We start from the raw sequence: 23000 nt of genomic DNA, 5'->3' as shown, positions 1-23000 counted from the left end.
GGCAGGATTGATTATCCTTAAAGTACATCTTGGAACAACTGCTGGATGGCAATGATAAACCACTGTAATGTGGTTTGACACACTAGTTTATACACAAATGCAGAATCTGAATCTCCTTTCTCCACTGCACATGCAAAATGGGGGGAAAAAGCCTATAATTTGATAAGTAGCTGATAGGGCCAAGAAATTTTATGGCAATTTTTAATAAAGTTGCTATGTTTTTGCTCTTTCATCCACATGTGCTGTGAAAATACCAAGGAAGTCACTGATCCCTGCAAACACCTCCAGTGCTTTGGATGAAACGTGTCCTTGTGTCACAAATCTTAGGAACCACTGGTGTGACCTGAGAGAATGTGCAGAGGGGGTTGTCTCCCTCCATCTCACATTAGACAGCAACACAAAAACTCAGTGTTCAGGCAGCATGAGGAGTTTCAAACAAATCAAGGAATCAGATCTTGCTGGGTGGATTTGTGCTGCCAAACTGCTGCAAGTGCCCTTCAGTATGGATTGTATAATGGTTTCCTCTTGTAGCACAGTGCAAGAAAATTAAAGAGACATTAGAAGATGCATAAAGTTACAGCTCCAAGCTTTATTCCTTCATTTATAGTTCTCTCATTTCTCTCCCAACAACCTTTAAAAAGAAACAAGACTGGAGGGAAGAAGAAACCGGAGAGTTAGGAGAAAAAAAAAACAACAAACCTTCAGGAAAAGATCCTAGATTCCATGCCAAATACAGAAGGGAACCTTTGGCTCACTACTTCTCCTCGATTTTCCTTCTAAATAATGTTTATGGAAAAATCTCAGGTTTTTTCATTCTCTATTCTTTGCATATTGTCATTTGGGTTTTGTTTGGGGTTTTTTGTTTGTTTGGGGGTTTAATTGGTTTGGTTTTTTACCTGGGCTCAGCTCATCATACAGTGTAGTCATTAAGCAGATAGGGCAAAATAGTTTAATTATGAGACAAGGAAAAGCTATTTCAATGAGTAGTGTAACCTTACTGATTATTACTATTCACACAACTTTCAAAAGTTGGCCTTCTTTTTTTTGTGAAATCAGGGTCTAATCAAAGGAAAGGGTCCTAAACTCACACCAACAGGTACCTAAGTACCTCATTAATGCACACACTTTGGTGCCTAATATAGGGACAGTAAAGGCAAAAGATGTTAAAATCAGTAAGGGTGGGAGTCATCTCTCTGAATTTTACACAGCTAATATTTGATATCCTGTACAGATCATTTATGCTCTCAGACTGTGGAGAAAAAATAGCACCTGGAGATACTCCAGACTGTGCTCAAACACACCCACTGCAGGCATCCGTCTGCAAGAAATGAACTGTTTTCTGCAAGTGCCTCTCCCTCTCTCTCCTCCTACCCTCAGTGGCAATTCAGAGACCTAAGAGACCAAGGACAGTGCTACACCTAAACCTCAGATAGGTGGGAGTCTGTTGAGAAGAACCCTGCTTCACAATTCTCTTTTGAAATCTTGGAAACAATCTGGAGTCAGATGCAGAGATACTGGTGCCTGATGGATCCACTGTTCTCACGGTGCAAGAAATACCTCAAGCAACAATCTGGCAAAACATCTAGAGACACATTCATTCTGTGGTGACAGACTTACCTGACGACTTTATGGAAGAACTATAGGCAATCCCATTGTGCTGTTGATTATCACCAATTTCCAGAGTTGTAGTTATTACAGGCTTTGGCTTAAATTCACGCTTAGGCCGACTAGATGCTACATTTATTCTGTAACACAGAGAAGAGCAGCCAGAGATTTATTTAGGAAGAAAGAAGGAAGAAATATTTCCAGAACTTAAGCTCAGGTTAAGTGCTTTGCTGTTGGAAAAGTGGAGTAAGAAAATCTTCTGCTGGTTTTGGTTTTAGGTTTCTTTTGGTGGGTTTGTGTTTCGGTTTTATGGTGTTGGTTCTTTTGGTTGGTTGGTTTGTTTTTCATTTTTTTGGGGGGAGTGTGTGTTTTGACTAAAAGCTGCTCAATTCTCGTGCAATACTTGAATTTCAACAAGCCCCTAATTTATTTAATACTGTGGTCCTGCTGACAGAGGCATAAAGCTTAACAGCCTGAGTTTGAGAAGTGATGAGCACCCACAGCTGCCACTGAGTTCAGCACAAGCTGCAGGAACGAGCTCTCTGGAAAGCTCAACTGCAAATGACATATGGAGAAACACATCCAGGACAGAGGCCCAGGGACTGCATCTCCCACATGGCCCTTTTATCAGGGGAAATAGGAAACAACCATTTAGCCAGCAAAATTGTCTAGTACCTCTTGCTGTGTATGCCCCAGCTGAGAGCTCCTTGTCCCCTGGCCCTTCCAGCTGGGATGGCACAGGGTGTCTGCAGACACAGCTGCCCTCATGCCCACACTCACAGCCCCCACAGCCACCCTGAGCTGAAAGCCCCAGGCAGTTTCCTTGACTCTGCCTACACCACAGTGACACTCAGGTCTCTGGGTCTCTGAGTGACAACATTAACAACAGCAGCATTTCTCCCTTCTCTCAGGATGACACAAAGTACCTGGGCCTTTCATACGTGTGTTACAGCACAGCTCTGTTCCTGGCCAGCTGGCTGGTTCCTTACTGTGCTGCAGAATTTTGTTATACCCCTTAATCTCAATAAAAACAGGCCAACTTCCAAGCAAAGCCTCCAAAACACAACTCAAAGTATGCAAGTTGGAATAAACCTCCAAACAAAGGGAGGCTGTCCTCATTAACCTCCACAGATGGGAGAGACTCTGCACACACTCCAAGCTCCCTGGGCAGATCCTGTGTTACATTAAAGTCTCCCAGCACAGCAAGAAGCTGCCAGGTGGCAGGGGTTTAAAGCCATGGAGCTCAGTCTGGCACAAAGCACAGCAAACAGCATCTGGGAGGTGGTGCTACAAGATCTCTTGCTTCAATGACTTTCCAACGTTGCAAACCTCGGCTGCAAAAGAGGTTCAACATTTTCTGAGGGGTTCAGTCTTACCGGTTTTGCAGCTTGCTCTGCAGATCCTCCAAAATTTCTGTGGATTGTTTATGGTAATCTAGTGCTGCTTCTACAAACACAGCCAACTGGCTGACTTGTTCTACCTGAAAGACGGAGAGGAAAATAGTTGTAAGGGCACTGCAGTGCATTCAGCTGAAGGATAAACAAACAGATCATTTAAAACAGACCTCGTATCTCAAAAGACCACAGTACCTTGTAGAGGTTATTGGGAAAGAGCACATGTGATTCTATCAAAGAAACTGGCAGTTGGAAACTGAACAAAACTGAGGTGTAACTTCTAGGTCACTAACTCAGGGCAGGGTCCTTGAGTCATTTCCTTTCATAATGTGCAAATCCCCTCTGCTTTCAACTTCCAAGCCAGCTGTCTGTCAACACCCAAGCCCAAACCATATAATAGGACATGACCCCTTAGCAGGTGAAAGTGGAGCTTTTCTGATCAATGCTGGAAGAAATTACACTGTGACAGCTCTTATGACTCAGACTCATTGCAGTTTATTATCAATGTTTACAAATTGCAGTTCTGAAAGGATCTGGACTTACCTCACTAGATGGCAGCATTTATAAACTGATAAATGAAACATAATTTATCTACTTGGATTTAAAATGTATTAGCCAATCATTCAAAAATATGAACGATGAGGAAAGGGAGAATGTGAAGGAGATGGAAAAACCAAAATATTTTTATTCACGAGGTAACAAATAATCTCATTTCCCTAACACAAGCTGAAAAGTTCAAGCTGTATGGGGTATGGAGCAGTAACAGATATTTGTCTTCCTCAAGACAACGTTAAGAAGACAGACCCCAAGAAGTCTGACATCTTTCCATTCCATCATGATGTCTTCAGACATTGGATCATAAGAAAATATCTGAGTAAACTTTCTACAAATGTTTCATGGATCCATGGCAATTTTGTGTTATACTTTGTCTGCTTTTACTCAGTTAAAAAGATCATTAAAAATACTGCCAGGACTCCAAGAGAGCCAAACACTCTCACATAGCACAAAGAAATGAAATGCACAGAACCAAACCAACAGCTGATACAATTCCATCACAGTCAGAAGAGAGTAATATAAACAGCTGAGGACAACACACAACGTGCCTGGGATTTGGATTGGTGGTCAGAGAAAATGGATAAAGGACGATCCAAACAAGCCGACTAAGAGCCAGGAGAAATATAGAGTTGTGGATTAGGAGAAGAGAAAGACTGGGAAAGAGCCAGAGAAACTTGGGGGACTAAAAGCTACTTAGGAAGATGAAGCTGGGACTGGCTGTGTGGGAACGGCAGGAAGATGGAGCTGATAAGAAGTGCATGCAACAGTGTCGATGTGGGAGGTCTGGAACTGGCTGTGCAGAAACCTGAGAAAGATGGGGATCAGGACTGAGGCTGGGAAAGGCACCTGGCAAGATGGCTGGGAACCAGAGCTCAGAAAACAGACTTCAGGGCAAGAAGACCAAGAGAGGGAGACACTTGGGCAACTGGAAAGGATCAGAAGGAAGTGATTGCAGGTTAAGATCTCTGCAAACATAGTGAGACCATTTGGGGTTAGACAACGAGGCTGTAATGAGAAGTTTCAGGAGGACAGACAACTGGGTCAGCGTGAAAATGGAAGGGAAAGAGCACAGAGTTTTCTTTAAACAGAAACAATAGGAAATGGGTATGGAAAAAACTTCAGAGGGATATTCAGTTCACCCCCTCCCAAAGGCAGAGTTAGTTATACTAGAATGCATAACTCATTTGTTTTCTAGTGGCTGAGCTAAACCAGTTGAGTCCCTGCACTGTTTTGTCCTCAGTTTGGTGCTTTGACTAATGATAAACAGTACCTGAAACATTTCTCAGCTGCTTATGAAAGGCAGAATTATAAAACACACATCCACTGGAACCAGGCAACTGGAAGAGCCTACAGTGGAACAGTGCTGAAACTGTTGATAAGAGCATGTTCCAGATTTTGCTGCCCTCATTAACCTGCCCTGGTAAAACAGCAAGAGGCTTAACTGCCTTACACTGTACACTGCTGTAACAAATGTGTCCCACTTACAAACAATCCAGGAGCTACAGGCTGGTTTATATCTGGGTGTGCATAGAGGGAGAAGTTGCTTGCAATTAAATATTCCCACTTCATAGCTCCTCCCTGTTGCAGTTTGCTCACAGAAAAAAGACAGCACGCTTCTTACTTTGGAAGTGTGTTTTCTGTGATGCTGCATCTACAGGAGGTGAGAAAGCTTTGGAATAAGCTCAAATAGGTCCAGCTCTCTTTTCCTACAATTCCATAATTACTCAGGAGAAAGCACATCCCGCTATTCCTCTGTGTGTGGACAGAAGAGAGGATTATCCTGAATGGCCACAGCTGCTCCTTATTTAGACAGAATTTCATGATGGACTTGGACTTTGAGCCAAAGTCACATACCTGAGCTCAAGCTACAAACTCACTCCATGGACTTTGCAGAGCCAAAGAGCAATAGTAACGATTGTCAGAGGTAAAATCATTCAGAGACTCCATATCAGCAGCAAAGTTTTGACTATAAGTGAGCTAAAATTCAGAAAGCACAGAGGGTACATGCCCTTGCTTATACTTTCAGCAGCAGCTTATACTTTCAGTCTTGACTATACCAATTTCCTGACCTTCACCCTCTCACTGACCAAACTGCATTTTACTCTCAGCTAGTCCTACTTGAGGCCTCTGTGACCATCTTGTCTGAGTCACAGTATCTCCAAAAGAAATTCCTGAGTTCTTGAGTTCTCCCATTCCCTGCTGTGCATTGTGTTCTTCTCTGACAGGGGATTTAAAAGTGGGAAGAGGCAGAGTTTCTGCTTCCAGACCTTGTCTCCTGTGAAGGATGGGACTGGCTTTAACCAATCCCACACATTTGCCCCTCCAGGATGCAGTGCAGCAAACAAAGAAGCAGCATAGACTTACATCATTTTCTAAGAAATTGAACATGCTTCTTTCAGCCAGTTCCTTTGACTCTTCAAATTTTTCTACTGCTTGTTTAACTTCTTCATCCGGTATCTTTCCAAAACGCTTCTTTTTATAATCATAATCCAAGCGGCGTCCTTCCAGTTTCTTCAAGTGGTGCTAAAAGAGACACAACGTTCATGAGAAGGACCAAATGGGATATGGCCCAAACACACACACTGTGATTTAAGGAAACATCAGTGGTGGAAATACATGCAGACTTAAAGAAATACAAGGCTCAGAGATTTGTACAGTCCATCCCTCTGACCCAAGGCAGCACCAGGTAAGTGTAGGGCCACACAAATGAATGAGATTTTAAATAAAGAGCCCTTTGGTAGCACCTGGGGTACTGGCTACCTTGATTTGCCGATCGTAGACATCCACCTCATGGACTTCACTAAATGTGCAACAGCTCAGATTCTCTGAGCTGTCGAGAGAAGTGGGATCCAACCTGAATATCTGTGTCACCGTATTGTACATGTAATTCAATTTTATGTCTTGAATTATCTGCAATACGACAACTAAAAGTTTAAGGGCTATATTCCCCTCATAAAGCAGTGCTCCAACAAATCTTGTATTCTTGCTGTCCTTGTTAGGTATCAACTTGACACTTCTATCTGATACAACTACACAAGCTTTTCTGTTGCCAAAAATCATGGGACTGACAGACACACACAATGGACTCAAAGTGACAGTACAAAATGCTCATTAAAGCTAACATCAAATGATTTCCTTTCATCAGCTCAGAAGAACACAACAGAAAACAGTTATGCATCAAAGGAGACAGCTACAGACATTATTGCTATCTTTTTGCTATGCTTTCCACATTCATTTATGTGAAAACAAATAAAATAACTTTCATTTCTGCATTTCATCAGGGTTTTAACTTGCTTATTACCCAAATCCATTGGAATCAACAGACTCAAAGACTGCCTGGCTTTCGTTGAATTGTCACATTGTAAACAAAAACACTGAAAAACTTAACTCTAAAGGTTAAAAATGTGTTCCTTAGTGTCCTATATTTTTCCTATAGTGGCATATGGCACTTCAACATTTTATGACATTATTCACATCATTCTGTGTTTGCCCTGAAAAGCCTTTTTTAACAGTTATATTCATTCTCCATTATAAACAGCTTTAGGCTGACAGAGATGATAAGATAGGATAATCACTAGCAGTAAATCACAGCCCACTCACATGTTCATAAGCATTAATAAAAATGTTCATTAAAATAAAACAGCAGAAAAATAAAGAATAGAATTCTCTTCAGTATCCTTGTACTGACTGTCCAAGCAATACAGCAAATTGAATAAGTTAGACAAGGGAGAAATAGCCACACATTGATTCTAAGCAGATTTTGTCACTGTTTTGCTAGAGAGAAAATCTATTACAACAAAATTTATTTACCTTATTGCTTTCAAGAAAAATATCTCAGGGAACTAGAGTTTGATTTGATTCTGATTGTTGGTAAGTGAAGCTTTACCCTGGAAAACTTACCCCAATCTCTTTTAAATCTTTGTCCTGCAACAACTGTAGAGGATCAATAAAATTTTGTTTGACGTTAATGTCAAGCGAGTCCTTCACTTCTGCCATTTGCTTCATGCTCTCACCAGCATCCAGTAGTGCAAGGCCTGTGGTAAAGAATAGGCTCTTATATCTCAAGATATGTAAAAGCAGAAAATTTGTCTTTTAAAACAGTCATTTCAAACAGGTATCTTTGTATCTGTTGCAGTCCCTTGAAGAGTAAAAAAGAAAATAATGCAAGTTATGCTTGCTCCCTATAGAAAACTAGAACTAGAAAATTTTTATTCTGAATTTCAATGCAGGTTTTTTTCCCCGACAGATATCAGGGGAAAAAAAATTGTTCTCCCTACTGTTTTTGCATAGGTCGTTATTAAACAAAAGTCATCCAGTGTTGTTGCTTATTTCTTTCTACAATAATTTTTTCCCTTAGTTTGCTTCTCAAATTGAGTATAACCATTTTTATATAAAGGTTAAAAGAAATAAACTGAATTTAAGAATCACCCTAAATTACTTAGATTTGGCAACTTGGAAACTAAAATGGTTAATAACAGGGATGATCAGACAGGCTCACCTGCAACAGAGGACGACAAATGTGCAGGAGCATCCTGTTTCTGAGCTGTATCCATCATCCCCTGCTCCCTGCACTTAACCTTCCCTCTTACCTGCAGTGGCCAACTACACAGGTTATGTCAGTGAGTAATATTTTGCAAAGAACTTTATGCTGAAATATTGGCAGAGGAGATGCACAAACTCACCAAACATAGAATCATCGCCCAGCTCTCTGCCATACCGTATCATGCAGTCTCCCAGGAGTCCCTCTGTCTGGGGGTAGCCTGTGGTTTTAACTTGTCCTCTGATCTTTGACATAGTGTTCAGCATCCCCAGCTTGGCTCTGTATGCTAAGAGGGACACAGAAAAAGAAACAAAAAAGTCATAAAACCAGTTTTAAAACTAATCTATTTAAAGCAATAAATCATTTCACAAGCAAAATAATGAAGCAAGTCACTAAGCTCAGCTCAGACTGGTAAATTTTTTGTTGTCAGTACCTCATAGTCCAAAGCTGAAATATGCCATTCAACAATATGGGTCATATGAAACTGGCTTTTATTCCCAACTGAAAAAGCATCATTTCTACAGGCAAATATTCACCAACACTCACATTCCTCTGAACAGTCCTGGCTTGGGAGCTCCCTGATTAGAAATATTGCAGAAAGCAAATGCAGAATAGATACAAGCACAGCCAAAGCCAACTTCCTGCTCTCTCTCCTCTTGCTTAGAACAACTTTGCAGAACTCCAGACAGAAACCTCACAATGATGACCTAATTAGATTTTATTTACCTAGAATTAATTTCCAAGTAATAAAGCAATATTCATCAAAATCCAGCACCTATTGTTCTTATCCTACCTGGATTTGGCTGAAGATACTCCGTGGATTTGGACAGAAGCTCTGTTACTGCTTTATTAGTAACATCAATTTTCTGAAAAAGAAAAGTCTACTATGAACATTAAAAAATATAGAGAAAGGCAAGGGGAATTTAAAAAAAGCACATAACTGTAAAAGCAGAAACTGGCAGTAACATTGTTTAATTTGCAACACAACTCATCATGTTTGGATAGCAAACATGTCAATTTCATGTAAATTTCTGAACATGGATTTAAACTAAAAAATATAACCTTTTCTCAGGAGAAAATCCAGCCCAAGTAGTTAGGTTTTTATCATTCATTTTATCAGACACAAAGGCTTTGTGATATTTACAAAGCCTCACTAACACTGTGGACTTCTCTAAACTCCCACATAGTCAGAGGAAGAAGGTTCCTCCTGATGCTCTGCATCCTTCTTGGAGGAATTTCTCTTCACTGTCGAGAGGTGTCAGTGGAACCTGATCCTCTGCTCAAACAGCCTTTGTGGGCATCTCTTCTTCCTTGGCTGAGCTGAAGAGGCTCAAGGTTAAATTCACATTTATCCTTTCATCTTTCTGTTTGGAAGCACATTATAGGGTTTCCTCCCCCAGGTAAATCTACAATACCATCCAGTCACTTGAAACATGAAATATTTTTGATTCTGCTATAGCTTAATATTGAAAAACATAATGTGACTTTTCTTACCCTTTCCATCTCTTGAAATTCCTCATCTAACTTTGTTCCTTCTGCTCCGCTTATTTTTTCACTGAATAACTGTAAAAAGATAAATTTAACAGACACAAGAAAGGTATTATTATTTAATTACAGAATAAATATCTCTGAGAGTTACAGGATCTGACTCCAGATCAGAAAATAGCCAGCATCCATTTGAGGTAACATGCAGGACAAGAGTCAACAGTCTTGGAAGTGAAGCACTCCCTTCAAGAGAGACAAGGATACCTGATACAAATTTAGAACAAGTGAACAAAAAATGATTTCTCATGCTTGCAGAGTTTGTACTCTACTGGCATGACCTACTGCAGATTTCAGCACAGGGACCACAGTCAGACTGCAGGTAAATCCAGAGTCACCTTTTCAAGTACGTCCCTGCAGCTCTGTACTTCTGAGTACCCTCTGGCCCTGTGTGCCAGTAGGTTCAGGAACTCCCATTCCTGCTGCTGGGACTTGTGTGTGCAATTCTGTGGAAGGGACCAGACTCGGGAAAAATGCTTCACTGTGACTCACCTGTGAGACTGAGCACCTTTATGATCAAAACAAGGATGCCAGGTGTTCTTCAAAAACTCAAAGCACCCATTTCAGAGAGAAGATTTCAGTAAACCTTCTGAAAAGGCTAAAAGTTATCCACCTTTTGTGTGAAAACTCCAGGCTGTCAGACCTGTGGTCCTCACTGAGTAAATCATGGCCAGGAATAAGCCGTGGGCAGAACTCAGCCATCTGCTTCTTGCAGGGCATGGTACCTGCACAGTGACAACATGAAAAGAAAGCCAGGTCCTCACCCAGTGTGAAACAGCCTTTGAAAGCATCACTCCACTATGACAGTGATTTAACACATATTCAACAAACATTAAATTCCTTCTGCCTAATATTTCTCTGTTTTAATTGATTTTTATCACTGAAACTGTAACAGCGTAGTGTGAAATCCAGGCCTAGCTCACTGAGTGCTGGTGCTCCCCAGACCTGTCCCCAGTAAAGTGTTTTGTTTGTCCTCAGCACTTTCTAAAAGGGAATTAATCTCACTGAATTCGAAGGCCCTTGGGGACTTGCACAACCTGAAAATGGGTCAGGGCTCTCAGCACTGCAATGGTTCCCTGTTCTCAGTCGCTGCCTGCACGGCACAGGTGATGGGGGAGTACACTGCCCTGCCAAAACCAGCGAGGAGCTGATGAAGCAGAGCTGGGAGCTCAGCAGTGGCTGACCTTGCATCAATATCACTGCTACCACACAGCCAGAGAACAGTCCTGCTTAGGGGAAAATGTGAGTTCAAAGAGAGACACACAGCTAATTATTTCTATTGCCTTTACAGCACGCTCCCAATCTTCATGTTTAATATGCCAAGCAGCACACACACTTGTCAGGATCATTTCTCTTCCAGAGCACTGACAGAACGAGCAGAAAAGCAGATAAAACAGATGGAGAAGCCCAAGTACCAGTGAGTTCCTGCGGGTCATCATCTTGCTGCTGTAAGACATGACAGCAGAGAAGTGACCTGGGGTCACACGTGCAGCGGGACGCTGCCCTGCTCTCTGCAGGAATGTCTGAGGAGTCCTTGGGCAGACGGAGAAAGGTACATGACAAGGCTGCATGAAAAGCAGGACATCCTATCAGGAATTCTGCAGCTCCTCTACAACAGCAGCTTCTGTCTCCTTTCTGTGCACTGTTAATTCCAAAAATAATCAATGCCATTTTCCACAGCCTCACACATGTCTTCTTTCTCCAGCAGGCAAGGAAGAGATCTGTGGTTTCCCAAAACCTTTTCAAAGGCTGAGGGCAGTGGGGGAATTACCCCTCTCAGGCTTAAGGTGCAAAACCCACATTCAATAGCAGCCCATAGCTGTCCCATTACAGATAATCCACTTACATGCTGGTGAAAAATAAACATAATGAAGTAACATGATTGCTTGACTGTGAAACCATAATCAATAATAAAATTCTAAATTTATTTAACAGTGACTTGTGAATGCAAATCCACAGAGCCAGCCACAGGATCTGCAGATACTGTTTCCTACAGACTCTGAAGACAACCTAACACACACCTACACCTGAGAAAAAAAAGCACTGATCATAAGAAAAAGAATTTTGTTAACATGCTTTCCTGGTTCTATGCAGCCATTAATGACACTGCAGCTCCTAGCCCAAGGACACACTTCTTCAATGGTATTTACTCTGAGCTCTAATGTCCTTTGAAAAATGACGCCCATAAAGAATGATTCCTTAAAGTCTGTAAGTTGTCTGAGCTACCAACAGTAAAAATTGGTATAAAGTTCTAATGGTTATAATTAAATTTTACACCTCTACAGTTTATTTCATATTGGTGTAATTGGAAATAGCTGTACTAGTCATGCATTTAGGAACAAAAAAGCTTTTGTTCTGATCATACTGAATTTAGGAGTTGTAAAACCAGCATCACCCTTCTCACAATTAAAAGTCACAGGATACCCAATTAATTATTGAAAATGGGTGCACAAAGGAGACAGCTGCTGACTTTTAGTTCCCTGACTATTTGCTGAGCATCATTTACATGCATTATATCAAGCTGCAAAATGCTTTGAACATAAACAGAAGATACCCAGCTGAGGGGCTATGTAATTACATGGCAATATCTATCAGGCTTTACGAGTCACCTAATCAAAGACAAAACTGCTGCCATCACACAAGGCACGCACTCCGAGGGGGCCTGGAATTTCTCGTACAGGAAGAATCCTTCAGCTCCAAATTCAGAACCTGAGCACCGTGGATTCAGCACCATTTGACCAGAAAGGGCCACAATTCGTGGCTGTGAAAAAAAAACAGGTCCTAGGAGGGGGGTCACCACTTCTTTACTATTCCACTGCAGGTCAGAAGCTAAAGCCTTTCATTAGTCCCATTTCTGGTGAAGCTAACTAGGTTTCCTCTAGATCAAAACCTACACCCAGAGAACAGCTCTGCAATAGGAAAGATTTCTTCCTCTCAGGTGTCTGTACAACTCCCTCTATCACACTTGAAATGTTAGAGTTAGTGGGGAGAAAGAAAAAAGCAACAAAGTTAAATTATGAACATGAAAACACTTTCCAGTCAGCCATTTGTATTATCACCTCTCATTTGAAGCTACACATGATGGCAAACTACCTTTGACTGTAAAACTTGCATGCTCTATATGATAAAGACCTTTTTGCCTGAAGAAACACTGCAGTTTGTACACAAATGCTCCTTGCTTGTTACTTCTTGCTAGATCCTACTGTTCTTTTTAATATTGAAAAATTAAATATGACGTTGTATTACAAACAATCTGAAAGTCTCTGGTGTGTGTATGTAGAATTTTATATGAAGAAAAATCTGGAATAGAACAAATAGGCTTTGAAAGGAACCCCTCCAGATATTATTTCTATTTTAGTTCTGTATATCCAGCTACAGTTCAAAATGCAATCTGCAATTTTGCTACAGACTTAAAAGACTAGATATTTATCTGCTAAGGCATTTATATTACAAGAAATTCTCTGAGAAAAGATTTTTCTATAAACCTAATATTGGAATTTTGTTCTCGTGATAGTTCTCTGTTGTTCTATTTGCTTCCAGATAATATAATTTTCTTTTGATGTGTTTTGTTATGACGAAGCATTGCCCCAACCCTGGCAGTGTTCAGAACCTGGCTGGAGAAGGCTTTGAGTAATCTGGTCTAGTGGGAGGTGTCCCTGCCCATGGCAGGAGGGGTAGGGAATAGATGACCTTTAAGGTCCATTCCAGCTCCTTAGCATTCTACGATCCCATGAGCACAGCACATGAGCTGTCCATACTTTAAAGTAAAATCTACATCTCACCAAAACTCTAAACTAAAAAAAGTCTCAAGATTTAAAATAAAAATACTGAAAAATCATGTTAAGAACATTAAGATTTATCCCTATTGCACAAGAATAGTACATTTCCCCATTGTTACATGGATTATAACAAACAAGCTTCAGAAAAATGCCATATTTTACTCATGTTTTGTACATCATATCCACTGAATTACATTACTTTTTCATATTTCACTATGGAAGGTTACTGAATATAAGACTTAACTGCCAAAAATATCCCAGATCAACAGAGAGCTGATAAAACTCTCAAAACAATTACCCTATTTTTTTTTTAATATATCCACTGGGTATTTTATAATGCAACTCAATGGGATTCTTGCCAGCCAATACTTGCACACGTGCTCTGACCTTCTGTTTCACTTGTTTTGCCTTTCTTTTGCACTCAGTAACTAGGATTGAACCATCACAGGATTTTTGTTGTTATTCAGCTACCATTGAAGGGGGCTGGCCAGCAAAACTCTCTTGTACGTACCTGGCCAGGAAATCAGCCCATGCTATTTAAAGGCTGAAAGGTATCATATTCTATTAAAGACTTAAGAGCTTTTAATGACTTTGTAAAAAGTTACAGCATTTATTTTGTTCTGAAGGACTATCTGCTGAAATTATCTGTTGAAACTTTAATGGGATAGAAAATTCCTACATTTGTCATAAATATGCACGCTGTAAAACCCATGAGGCAAAACCTAGATTTTTTTTATTCTAACAGAAAAGCCAAGGCTATGAAAAGATTTTAAATTTATTTCCCTCTCTCTCTAAAAAGGAAGCAAGCAATCAACTGGGAAAACAAATAGATTCATCCCAAAGTTAACACACAGAGAGCCAGGAAATAATGTAACTGTATGGCTCCATTTCCCATAGAAACAGAACTGGGCCAAGCTGCACAAATGCATTAAATACATCTTAAATACAGTACTTAGTACAAAATACTACATTCCAGCATGGTTAACACATAATAGTTACGCTTCTCTTAATAAATCATTAAAAGTTCCAGCGATTTCCCTGCAGCCATGTAAGTGCTTGATTTGCTTTAATGCAATGTGACAATACTAACAGCCTTCTCAAGAATCTTATTTAAGCCTGTAACAAACAAAGGGAAGAATAAGGTGGCTGGCAAGGCAAAGTTGAATCTCCTTGCAGTGTCCAACCTCCTGAGGGAAGGGAGAGATTTTCCTCTTTGTTCTCTTCCAGAATGCTCTATCAGATTAGAGACCAAGATTTCAGCCTCTTTTCTAGATCAAAAGGAGTTTAACCTCAAATATCTGTAATTCCCTGTTTTGTGCTTTCACGTTCTACTACAGTGCTATGTATATTACTTGTTTTACTTCCTTCCTGATTGCTATATTTCATATAAATTGCTAACTGCCACGCTCAAAAAGAAGGTTACTACTAGCTCATGTAGTGCAGACCAAGAACTTGTACCCACAACACAGCTTACTTAAAGTCTTGCATCTTAGTACACCTTTAAAGGAGTGCATGCTGGCACAAAGTTTGCCACCATTATAGAAAAATATACTTTAAAAAAAGGAATAAAATATTCTGACTAGGTGAATGGGCAGCTAATAGGCACATCTGTGATTGACTTCTAGAGATTTTCTAAAGGTCTGGATGCTCAGAAGAAAAAGAAGCGCCCCACACTGAGAAACTAACCTAAGATGCACATTTTCAAATACAGATCTTAACAAAAAACCTAAAGAAACACAGTACTTGGCCCTTGGGTACAAAAATCATCTGCAAATGAAAATGGGTAATATATACCTAAACAGATATTTCCTCCTAGAATACCCTACAACAATAAAGAAAAACCCCAACTATAAAAGTGTACTGGTGCTTGGACCTGTTCTTTTAATTACACTGACACAGCTCATTCTATCCTAATGCTTTGGAGAAAATACAAATCCCTCATTTTAGAGGTTAAGCACTAAAGGATGGCAGGAACTCTTGAGTCGCCTCAGTATATTGTGTTTTCAAAGAAAACAAAAATTCTCTTGCTCTGATGTACTTTAAAGAAAAAAAGATTTATTCTGCCCTCCAAAATAAATAGAGGGTCTACTACAAAGTGCAAATGTTTCAGTCACACAAATACAGAGCACTCTGGCTCACCTCCAGCAAATCATTTAAGTTCATCCTCAGTAGGTGCTGAAGTGCTTTGCTGCATGAAGCCCCGAGTGCTCAGCACCTCACAGTGTCAAGCTCAGAGAGCCACCACCTTCACATGAAAGTATTCTGTAACTTTTTCTTCTACTAAACTTTCAGCTAACAGTGGCACAGATTTCCCCAAAGCACCAAAGTAAAATGGTAGAAAAGATTTCTGACAGCAGCAGAGGGAACTGGGTTGTTTTTTTAAAAAAATGAATCAAGCAGCTGAAGTGGGTCCTACTGCTATTAATAAAAATTATGGTGTGCAAGAAGCTGTGCCCTAGAAGTCAAAGACTTGTTATTGCTCCCATGGCTGCATAAGTGCTATAAAATTTAACAATTTAACAATGCTTGTACACAGGTATTTAAGAAAGTGCAGGTTTCTGTTTTGGTAACAGTTCATACATAATTATAAAATCTAATAGTATTTTAGAATTTATGTGAGACATGAACACATTAAAAATTATAATCATATTGAAGATACAAAATTCAAGCAGCATTCTGTCAGTACCCATGGCAGAGTACATTTCTATAAAAATTCAGGGAAACAAAGAAGTGTTGCATAAAATTGGATGATTCACCCACAATTCATTACCTACCAAAAGCAGCTGAACAAGAACTCCAGAAAACTACATCCATGGCCAGAGAATTCACATCTTAGTGTTCCACTGAAGATTTCTATTCTCAGACATTTAAAGTAGAAACATAAAGTAAGAACTGTAGGACATGCTTGTACTTCAAAGACAGCTCATGACTACGCTCACACTATCAACTTCCTTAGGGATTTCTGATGGACCCAATAGCAAATCTTGTCCCAGCAGCCAACAAAATTAAAATACCAAAAATATTACTATTTTTGTAAAATAGGAAGGATTTTAACTATATGCAGAGAAATGTGTTACATTTAAAGACACACCTAGATAAATATTAAAATAATTTTTACATGTTTTCTAATGTTAAAAATTTCATACAACTTACAAAATATAAAACCTGAGTCCCATCTCATTTTTCAGAGCCCTGTTTTTGGTAGGAAATTCTTTTATGTAACCAAAAAAACCACCACAACCCAGGCCATCTAAAGGACATCAGGAATCTCAAGGGCCCGTTTCCCAAGAAGCAAAACATACTTTTTCCACCAAGAGATCTCTGAATCATACAAACAAAGTTAAAGAAATGCATGAGAGTACTGCCAGAGTGTTTATATTCACAAAGAACATTCCTAGCTCACTAATATTTATGAGCCCTTTATTATTTGTAACTTCTCAGGCAAACAGGAGCAACAAGATCACAGACTATTTTTAGGAATAGATGATAGATAGTTTTAGATGAACTGAGTAGCACAAGGATATGGCAGCTGGAGAGGAATAGAAGAGAAAGGTGTTTGCAACGTGGCTTGCATGGGAAGGGAGATCCCAGGGCGTCCCCAAACACATCTTTCCCACATGGAGATGTTCTGTGAGCTGCCAGGGTGACATGAGCTCAGCATGGAGCACGTCACTGTTAAAGGGTCACGTGCAGATCTGTGCCAAGCATTATTATTCAATCTACTCTCTAACATGGAGCAAATTCTTCACAGCTGAGCATGACCCAAAGTGTAGAGAAGCCCAGCCAGGCAATCAGCTGAGACCTCTACAGCCAACCCTCCAGCTGCCAGCATCAACAGGACTGGAGCCACTCCATCAAAAGTGCCCATATGCTCCTGCAGAGAAGAATGCCCATTGACACGGGGAACGCAAGGCCTGCAGCTCCCACACAGAATCAATGAACAGCTGCAGCACAGCTCTGGCATAGGCTCAGAAGTGGCAGCTCAGTTCTACTCAGAAAGGAAGCTCCAATAGCACAATCCTTGTATTCTTGGATCCAGAAAGCCCTTACAAGCACTGGTACCTACAGGAAAACTGAGCAATGACAGCACTCCCCACTGATGGAGGAGTTTCAGCAGGCAATCCACATACACCTCTCAGACAAGCCAAGACGTCTTTCAGCAAAATCCCCTCACCAACCCATCAGCCAGAGGTTCTGCTTTCCCACTGATTGAGTGAGACACTCACACCAAGGCAGACAAGAATTTCTGCTGCTTTCAACTCTTTTGTGCTGTACCATTTAGTGTGAACTCTCCTAACTTAGAACAACTTGTATGAATAAAGACTCCTGAAGACACCTGGGTACATGTCAATGTATTTAATCAACAGCCTTTGCTTGGGAAACCCCATCAAAGAAAAAGGAAAAGGCACAGAGCCCAAGAACATGACAAACGTGGTTGCTGGTTGAGGAATGTGTCTTTTCTTGAGGAAGGACTTACACAATCCAAAAAATAGATGGAAAAAAGTAGTTTAGAGTGTTACGAGTTGAACTGCCTGATTTTATGTAGTCTAAACAAAAGATTCTGCCATGTGGGAGGACTATCACAACAGAAATTTTTCAAAAGAGAAGGGTGGCCATTTTAACAAAGCTAATGAGGACTTTACAGAAACATCTGCCACGCAGTGTCTGTGATGTGGGTGTTTGACCACAGCTCTAATTCCCAGCATCCTTGCAATTCTTTCTGCTGACAGGAACGCCGGGATGCATTAAATAGTTTTTGATTCCTGCTCTTTCAAGAAAAAGAAAGAAAACAAAAAGGAAACAGACATGAGTATATTAAAGATCTTGACAGATTGAAAAATTCTGTGGATGTACTTTAGAAACTCATCGTCTCAGGAAAGCAGCAAAAGACATAGTAACACCTCTTGCTCTCAGAAAAGGTCTACAATTGATTAGGTAAGATGAAGCACTTGGCATTAAACAACTAAGGAACCTGTAAAAACAGGCCAATATGCCAGACATGGTCCTGCATTTTATGAAAGTCAATAATAACACCTACCAAAAGATTATTTATTAATCAATTTGATATTTGCTATATCTGTTTTAAAAAAAAAATTAATCTCCTTTCTTTGACAGCAATACTGAGAATTTATCCCATGATTCCTGTGCTCTTCCTAGTGTATTTCTTGTATGTAATTTTCTGCCAGAATTAGGCACAAAATTACATATGGCTTGGTTTGGAGGTTTTTTTTATTAATTTAGTAACAGAAACATCAGACATTGAATTCTAGCTCTGATATCGCTTAAAGTTGTTCTACAAGTAAGTCTATGCCAGCAAGAGAATTTTAAGTAGGGTCAGGAATGCTGGGCACTTGCTGTTGCTTAGTCAACACTCAAAATCCTGTACCCAGCTGATCTCGTCTGCACACAATCATGCAGCCTTTTAAAATAACCTTATTAACCAAATGCAGCCAAAGTATGTGTAAATACAGACTGTGTTATCTAGCCTTACAAAGAAGTCTGCACATTGAGAAGGGTGCTGTCTCTTGCTCTAAGCAAGAGAAAAGTCTTAGCATATTTCAGAATATTTTATCCTCATAATGTAATGGACAGCTTCACCCTGTCTGTGACACTCCAAAGGTCTCGAGTGTCTCATTAAAAGCAAGCCCATGCTACGTGTGCTGCTTTTCCACCTGTCTGGATTCCAGATTTTTTGCTCTCAGCAAGAACTATTTTTTAGCCACTGCTATAGCTTTGGATGCTTCAGGAAACATGGGGAACAAATGCATACAGGCTGAAACCACACATCCAAGCTCAACACTAATGTAGAAGAGGAACTGAAAGACTAAATACTTGAATTTGGGTTAAACTGACTTGTCCTTGGCCACACAGTAAGCAACTGCTAACTCTGAAATGAAAATGCTAGGGTCCCAGATCTCCACTTTTTGCCCTGAGGAATGCAGTCTTAAATAAAATATTCTATCTATACTTCTAAGTAGGCAAAACAAGGGAAAGTTATGTTTATGGGACACAAATTTTGAGTTGCACTATTTATTTATAATGAGAATGAAAATTATTTATTGTGAGAATGTAATTTCAGATTTTGTCACAAAAAATTAAAAGATGAGTGTACAATCTAAGCAAGAAAGATTTTATTGTACACAGTCTGTGGAAAAGTGAAAAGTGTTCATATCTATTTTCCAAGTTAAAACAGATATGACTAGATGGCTCCAGTTTTTCAAAATTTGAGTGGTAACACTTAAATTCTGAAAAATGATGAGTCAAATGACATTCTTTTCCATGCAGGTCAGAAGGCCCAAAGATTAACAACTTTTCCCTTTGCTTCAACAAATACAAGCAATGTAATACAAGCAAGCAATGAAAACCAAGTATAAAACAAAAAAAATATATATAGGAAAAGAAGATACAAGCATAGCAGTATTTGTGAAGTAACTCAGTGGCTCAGCAGACTGGGATGGAATGTTATTTCCTATTGAATTTGATATGATTTTTCTTCAAAATAATAGAACTAATCAACAGCTTTTATACACACGCACATGTGCATATACACACTCCCATATTCCCTTAAGTAAGCCAAGAGGTATTAGGGACCTGGATGCTTTTGAACACCCCACCAAGTGCTTATCTAAATCTCTAGGCATGTAAATACTTCTTAAGATTCTAACCCAAGAGACTCATCAGAGAAGCACAGAGGACTCAACACTGCCAGGATACAAGCTCTGTTTCATTTCAGATTCTAGTCATAAACAGCTGAGAGCAGCTAAACTACTACTACTGCATTACTATTACTTAATGTCTTCTTTTCAATAAATATTTTGTCCTCGAGTTTCTTCTGGCACAGCAGAGCAAAGGCTTCTGTTATTTATATTCAAATATAATTGCCAGATAGGTTGTGGGTATTTTCTTAATCAGTCTATACATCCAATAGATCTATAATAGATCTATATTCTTCATCAATCTATACATCCGAAACACAGAACCTTAGGGTACATGGAGTTTAGAGCAGCTTCTGTGTATGGTCTCCAATTACCACAAAGAAAACACTACAGAAATTGCCAACATTTAAACCATTGCTCGACTGTGGAGTTACCTGTGCACGTTTGGACCCATCACTTCCTTGCAAACCACAAGGTGCACAGCAAGATCCACAGCACTGTGGCCTAACACATTTCAAACAGCATTAAGAATTCTGACAATCAGCAAATACTTTTTTCACAAAAATAAGCTAGATGCTTAAAAAGTACAAAGAAACTTGAGTGCTCTAGAAAGAAGGCAGATTTGCACAACAAAGCTCAGATTGAAGGCTCCTGGCTTGGCAGCACTCTGTCAGAGCAAATGAAAAGATACACTTTTGCAAAGAAACGCTGCATGATTATTTGCAAAGCAAAGGCAATCCTACCTACCCAAAAGGCACATGTAATAGTATTAAATTATACACAGAAGTCCCATTTTTTACTGGGAAAAAGTTCCATTTTTACTTTTTACATTTTTTCTTTTTCCTGCAATGAATGCACTGATTTCTGCCAGGAGTCCACTACATGCCTCTTTTTACTTCTCAAATCCCAGTCCTCTGCACTTGCAAAGTTAGCTCAAGCTGGCACTTCTCTCACGTGTATGATCAGTGCCAGAGTTTGCAAAAATGAAGTTTTAAAGGAAACCACGGCAGAAATCACTGCTTTTGAAAGAGTAGCATATTTAATGCTCCATAATAACTTAATTCCGAGTCCTATTTAAAACATTAGCACTTTCTATTCCTATATTTCATTTGTGAGCCTATTTGAATTTAGCTCTATTTTCAAAGAATTTTGCTACAATTTCTTCTTTTAGCCTGAGGATCCCAGTTTCAGAGCCTCTGGTGAGACGTGGCCTGAAGCTGTACCAACCATCACAGTTCAGACAGTGGAGAAGAGGTGCAGGAATGGAATATATCCCCAGAAGGGATGTAGCAATTCAAAGCAATCCCTAAGCAGCCACTAGCAGCTGGGTTCCCAGGGTCCCAGTGACAATTTAAAGACTGCTGAAGCTCCCGTGCAAGGCTGAAGTACAAACACTGCTTGCCTTCCTGGGAGAGAGACAGCGAAACCGATGCTCCTCTATCCCATCAAGGTTAAATCAATGCCACAGGTTCAAATACCAGGACAAAGCCTGCTCTTTGTTAGGGTATCATCGTCTTTGAGACTGAGAAATAGAAGAGTTTGGCTCAGTGCTCAAAAACTGAAACAAGCAGGGAAGGGTAAAGCAAGGAAATCACTTTACCACTGACTGTATTACCCCCAGCTCTGTGCCAGGGGCAGTCAGCTCTGTTAAGGCACTCACCTCCTGCATCAGGTTTTCCTGGCAGTGCCCTGGGTGTGCTCACCTCACCTTGCAGCCCAGGAGGGCAGAGCTGTCACTCTCGCCCATCCCTTGGGTACTTCTACTAAGATTTGTATGTTTTCTCTCTCACAGACATGTTAAGAAAGCCATGCATCCTGAGAAATGTTGTTTTCTCCTCATTTACTAATCACTGGTAACGTTGGCACCTTTTTTTCTTCTATTTTAGTCTCTTTCCACTACCATTTAGTTTGTTTTTCTCTCAGTTGCCTCACCCCTCATTCCCACTTACCCCTCTTTGCCTTATGTTTCTTTCAGTTTCCATAGTTTTGTTCTAACATAACTTCTCTCCACCTCTGCTGGATGTATGGCCTGCTCAAAACCTGAGCAAATCTCATACACACACACACACTTTTTCCAGAAAAAGGTCTAATCGTGATAGTTCCAACGCTAAGCCCAACTCAGAGGGACCAAGAATTGTCCAGCTATTGTTCCATTTTTTGCTGCATAAATGTAAAAAAAAAAATGTTCCCACATCTAGGAGCAGTGGCTTGATAAATTGTGCAGAGAAATTATACTTGGGCAGGAAATGAAACACTTCAGAAGGACCAGTTACTTTGTGCATCTACAGATGATAAAAATCATTCAACCTTCCATCCTAAATATTCTCTCTCACAAGCCAGCCCCTCCTTCCTTTTTCCCTGCTAGTGTCTCTTTTCTGTTCCCATCAAGACATGCATATACTTTTGTTCTCTTCAGTGCTCTGTTCAGGAGTCATTTATTGGTACACTCTCATGCTCTTTTATCAAAGTACAGGACTGGTTTATCCTGGTAATTTATGATTTCAACTCAAGGTTAAAAGAATAGAGTCCTAGGACAGAAATACTGTAAAGAACATCCCAGACAAGATCATGTACTTGCTGTTATTTTGAGAAACAGAAAATAACAAAAGGAGCAGGGAGAAAACAGCCAGAAAGAGATAAAAGCTACCTTTGCTTTCAAAGAGACTTGCAATAAACCTTTCCTTGAAAAGCCACCTTCTATCAGGTTTGTTTTCTATCACATTGATATGCACCCTTTATGACTCCACATTTCATTAAATTTAACCTTCTGCCTTTAAATTGCAAAAGCACTTTCCCGCAGATGCAGGGGCATTTAAGAACACACCAGATAAGCATCACCACTTGCACTGACTGTGAACAACTACTCATCAAATGGCTTATGAAGCACACTGAGTGCCAGGCTCAGAAAATGCAACACACCTTGGTTCTA

The 23000-nt window shown here is 40.0% G+C and overlaps 1 protein-coding gene across 3 annotated transcripts in view; it reads right to left on the bottom strand.

Moving 5' to 3' along the window:
- The window catches only part of SH3GL3 (SH3 domain containing GRB2 like 3, endophilin A3), a 58802-nt gene that overhangs the window by 4866 nt on the left and 30936 nt on the right, over positions 1–23000 (bottom strand). For all 3 annotated transcript variants that reach the window (XM_032122612.1, XM_032122614.1, XM_032122613.1), the window contains 7 exons: positions 9589–9657; positions 8888–8960; positions 8237–8380; positions 7455–7588; positions 5919–6077; positions 2982–3085; positions 1618–1745 (listed from right to left, as the gene is read on the bottom strand). In XM_032122612.1, coding sequence (XP_031978503.1) covers positions 1618–1745; positions 2982–3085; positions 5919–6077; positions 7455–7588; positions 8237–8380; positions 8888–8960; positions 9589–9657 — 811 coding nt within the window. The remainder of the gene's footprint in view (positions 1–1617; positions 1746–2981; positions 3086–5918; positions 6078–7454; positions 7589–8236; positions 8381–8887; positions 8961–9588; positions 9658–23000) is intronic.

The sequence above is a fragment of the Corvus moneduloides genome, chromosome 13 (genome assembly GCF_009650955.1).
Source record: "Corvus moneduloides isolate bCorMon1 chromosome 13, bCorMon1.pri, whole genome shotgun sequence".
In the NCBI taxonomy this organism is placed as follows: domain Eukaryota; kingdom Metazoa; phylum Chordata; class Aves; order Passeriformes; family Corvidae; genus Corvus; species Corvus moneduloides.
The sequence above is the reverse complement of the archived record's forward strand: the minus strand, read 5'-3'. Positions and strand labels throughout refer to the sequence as shown.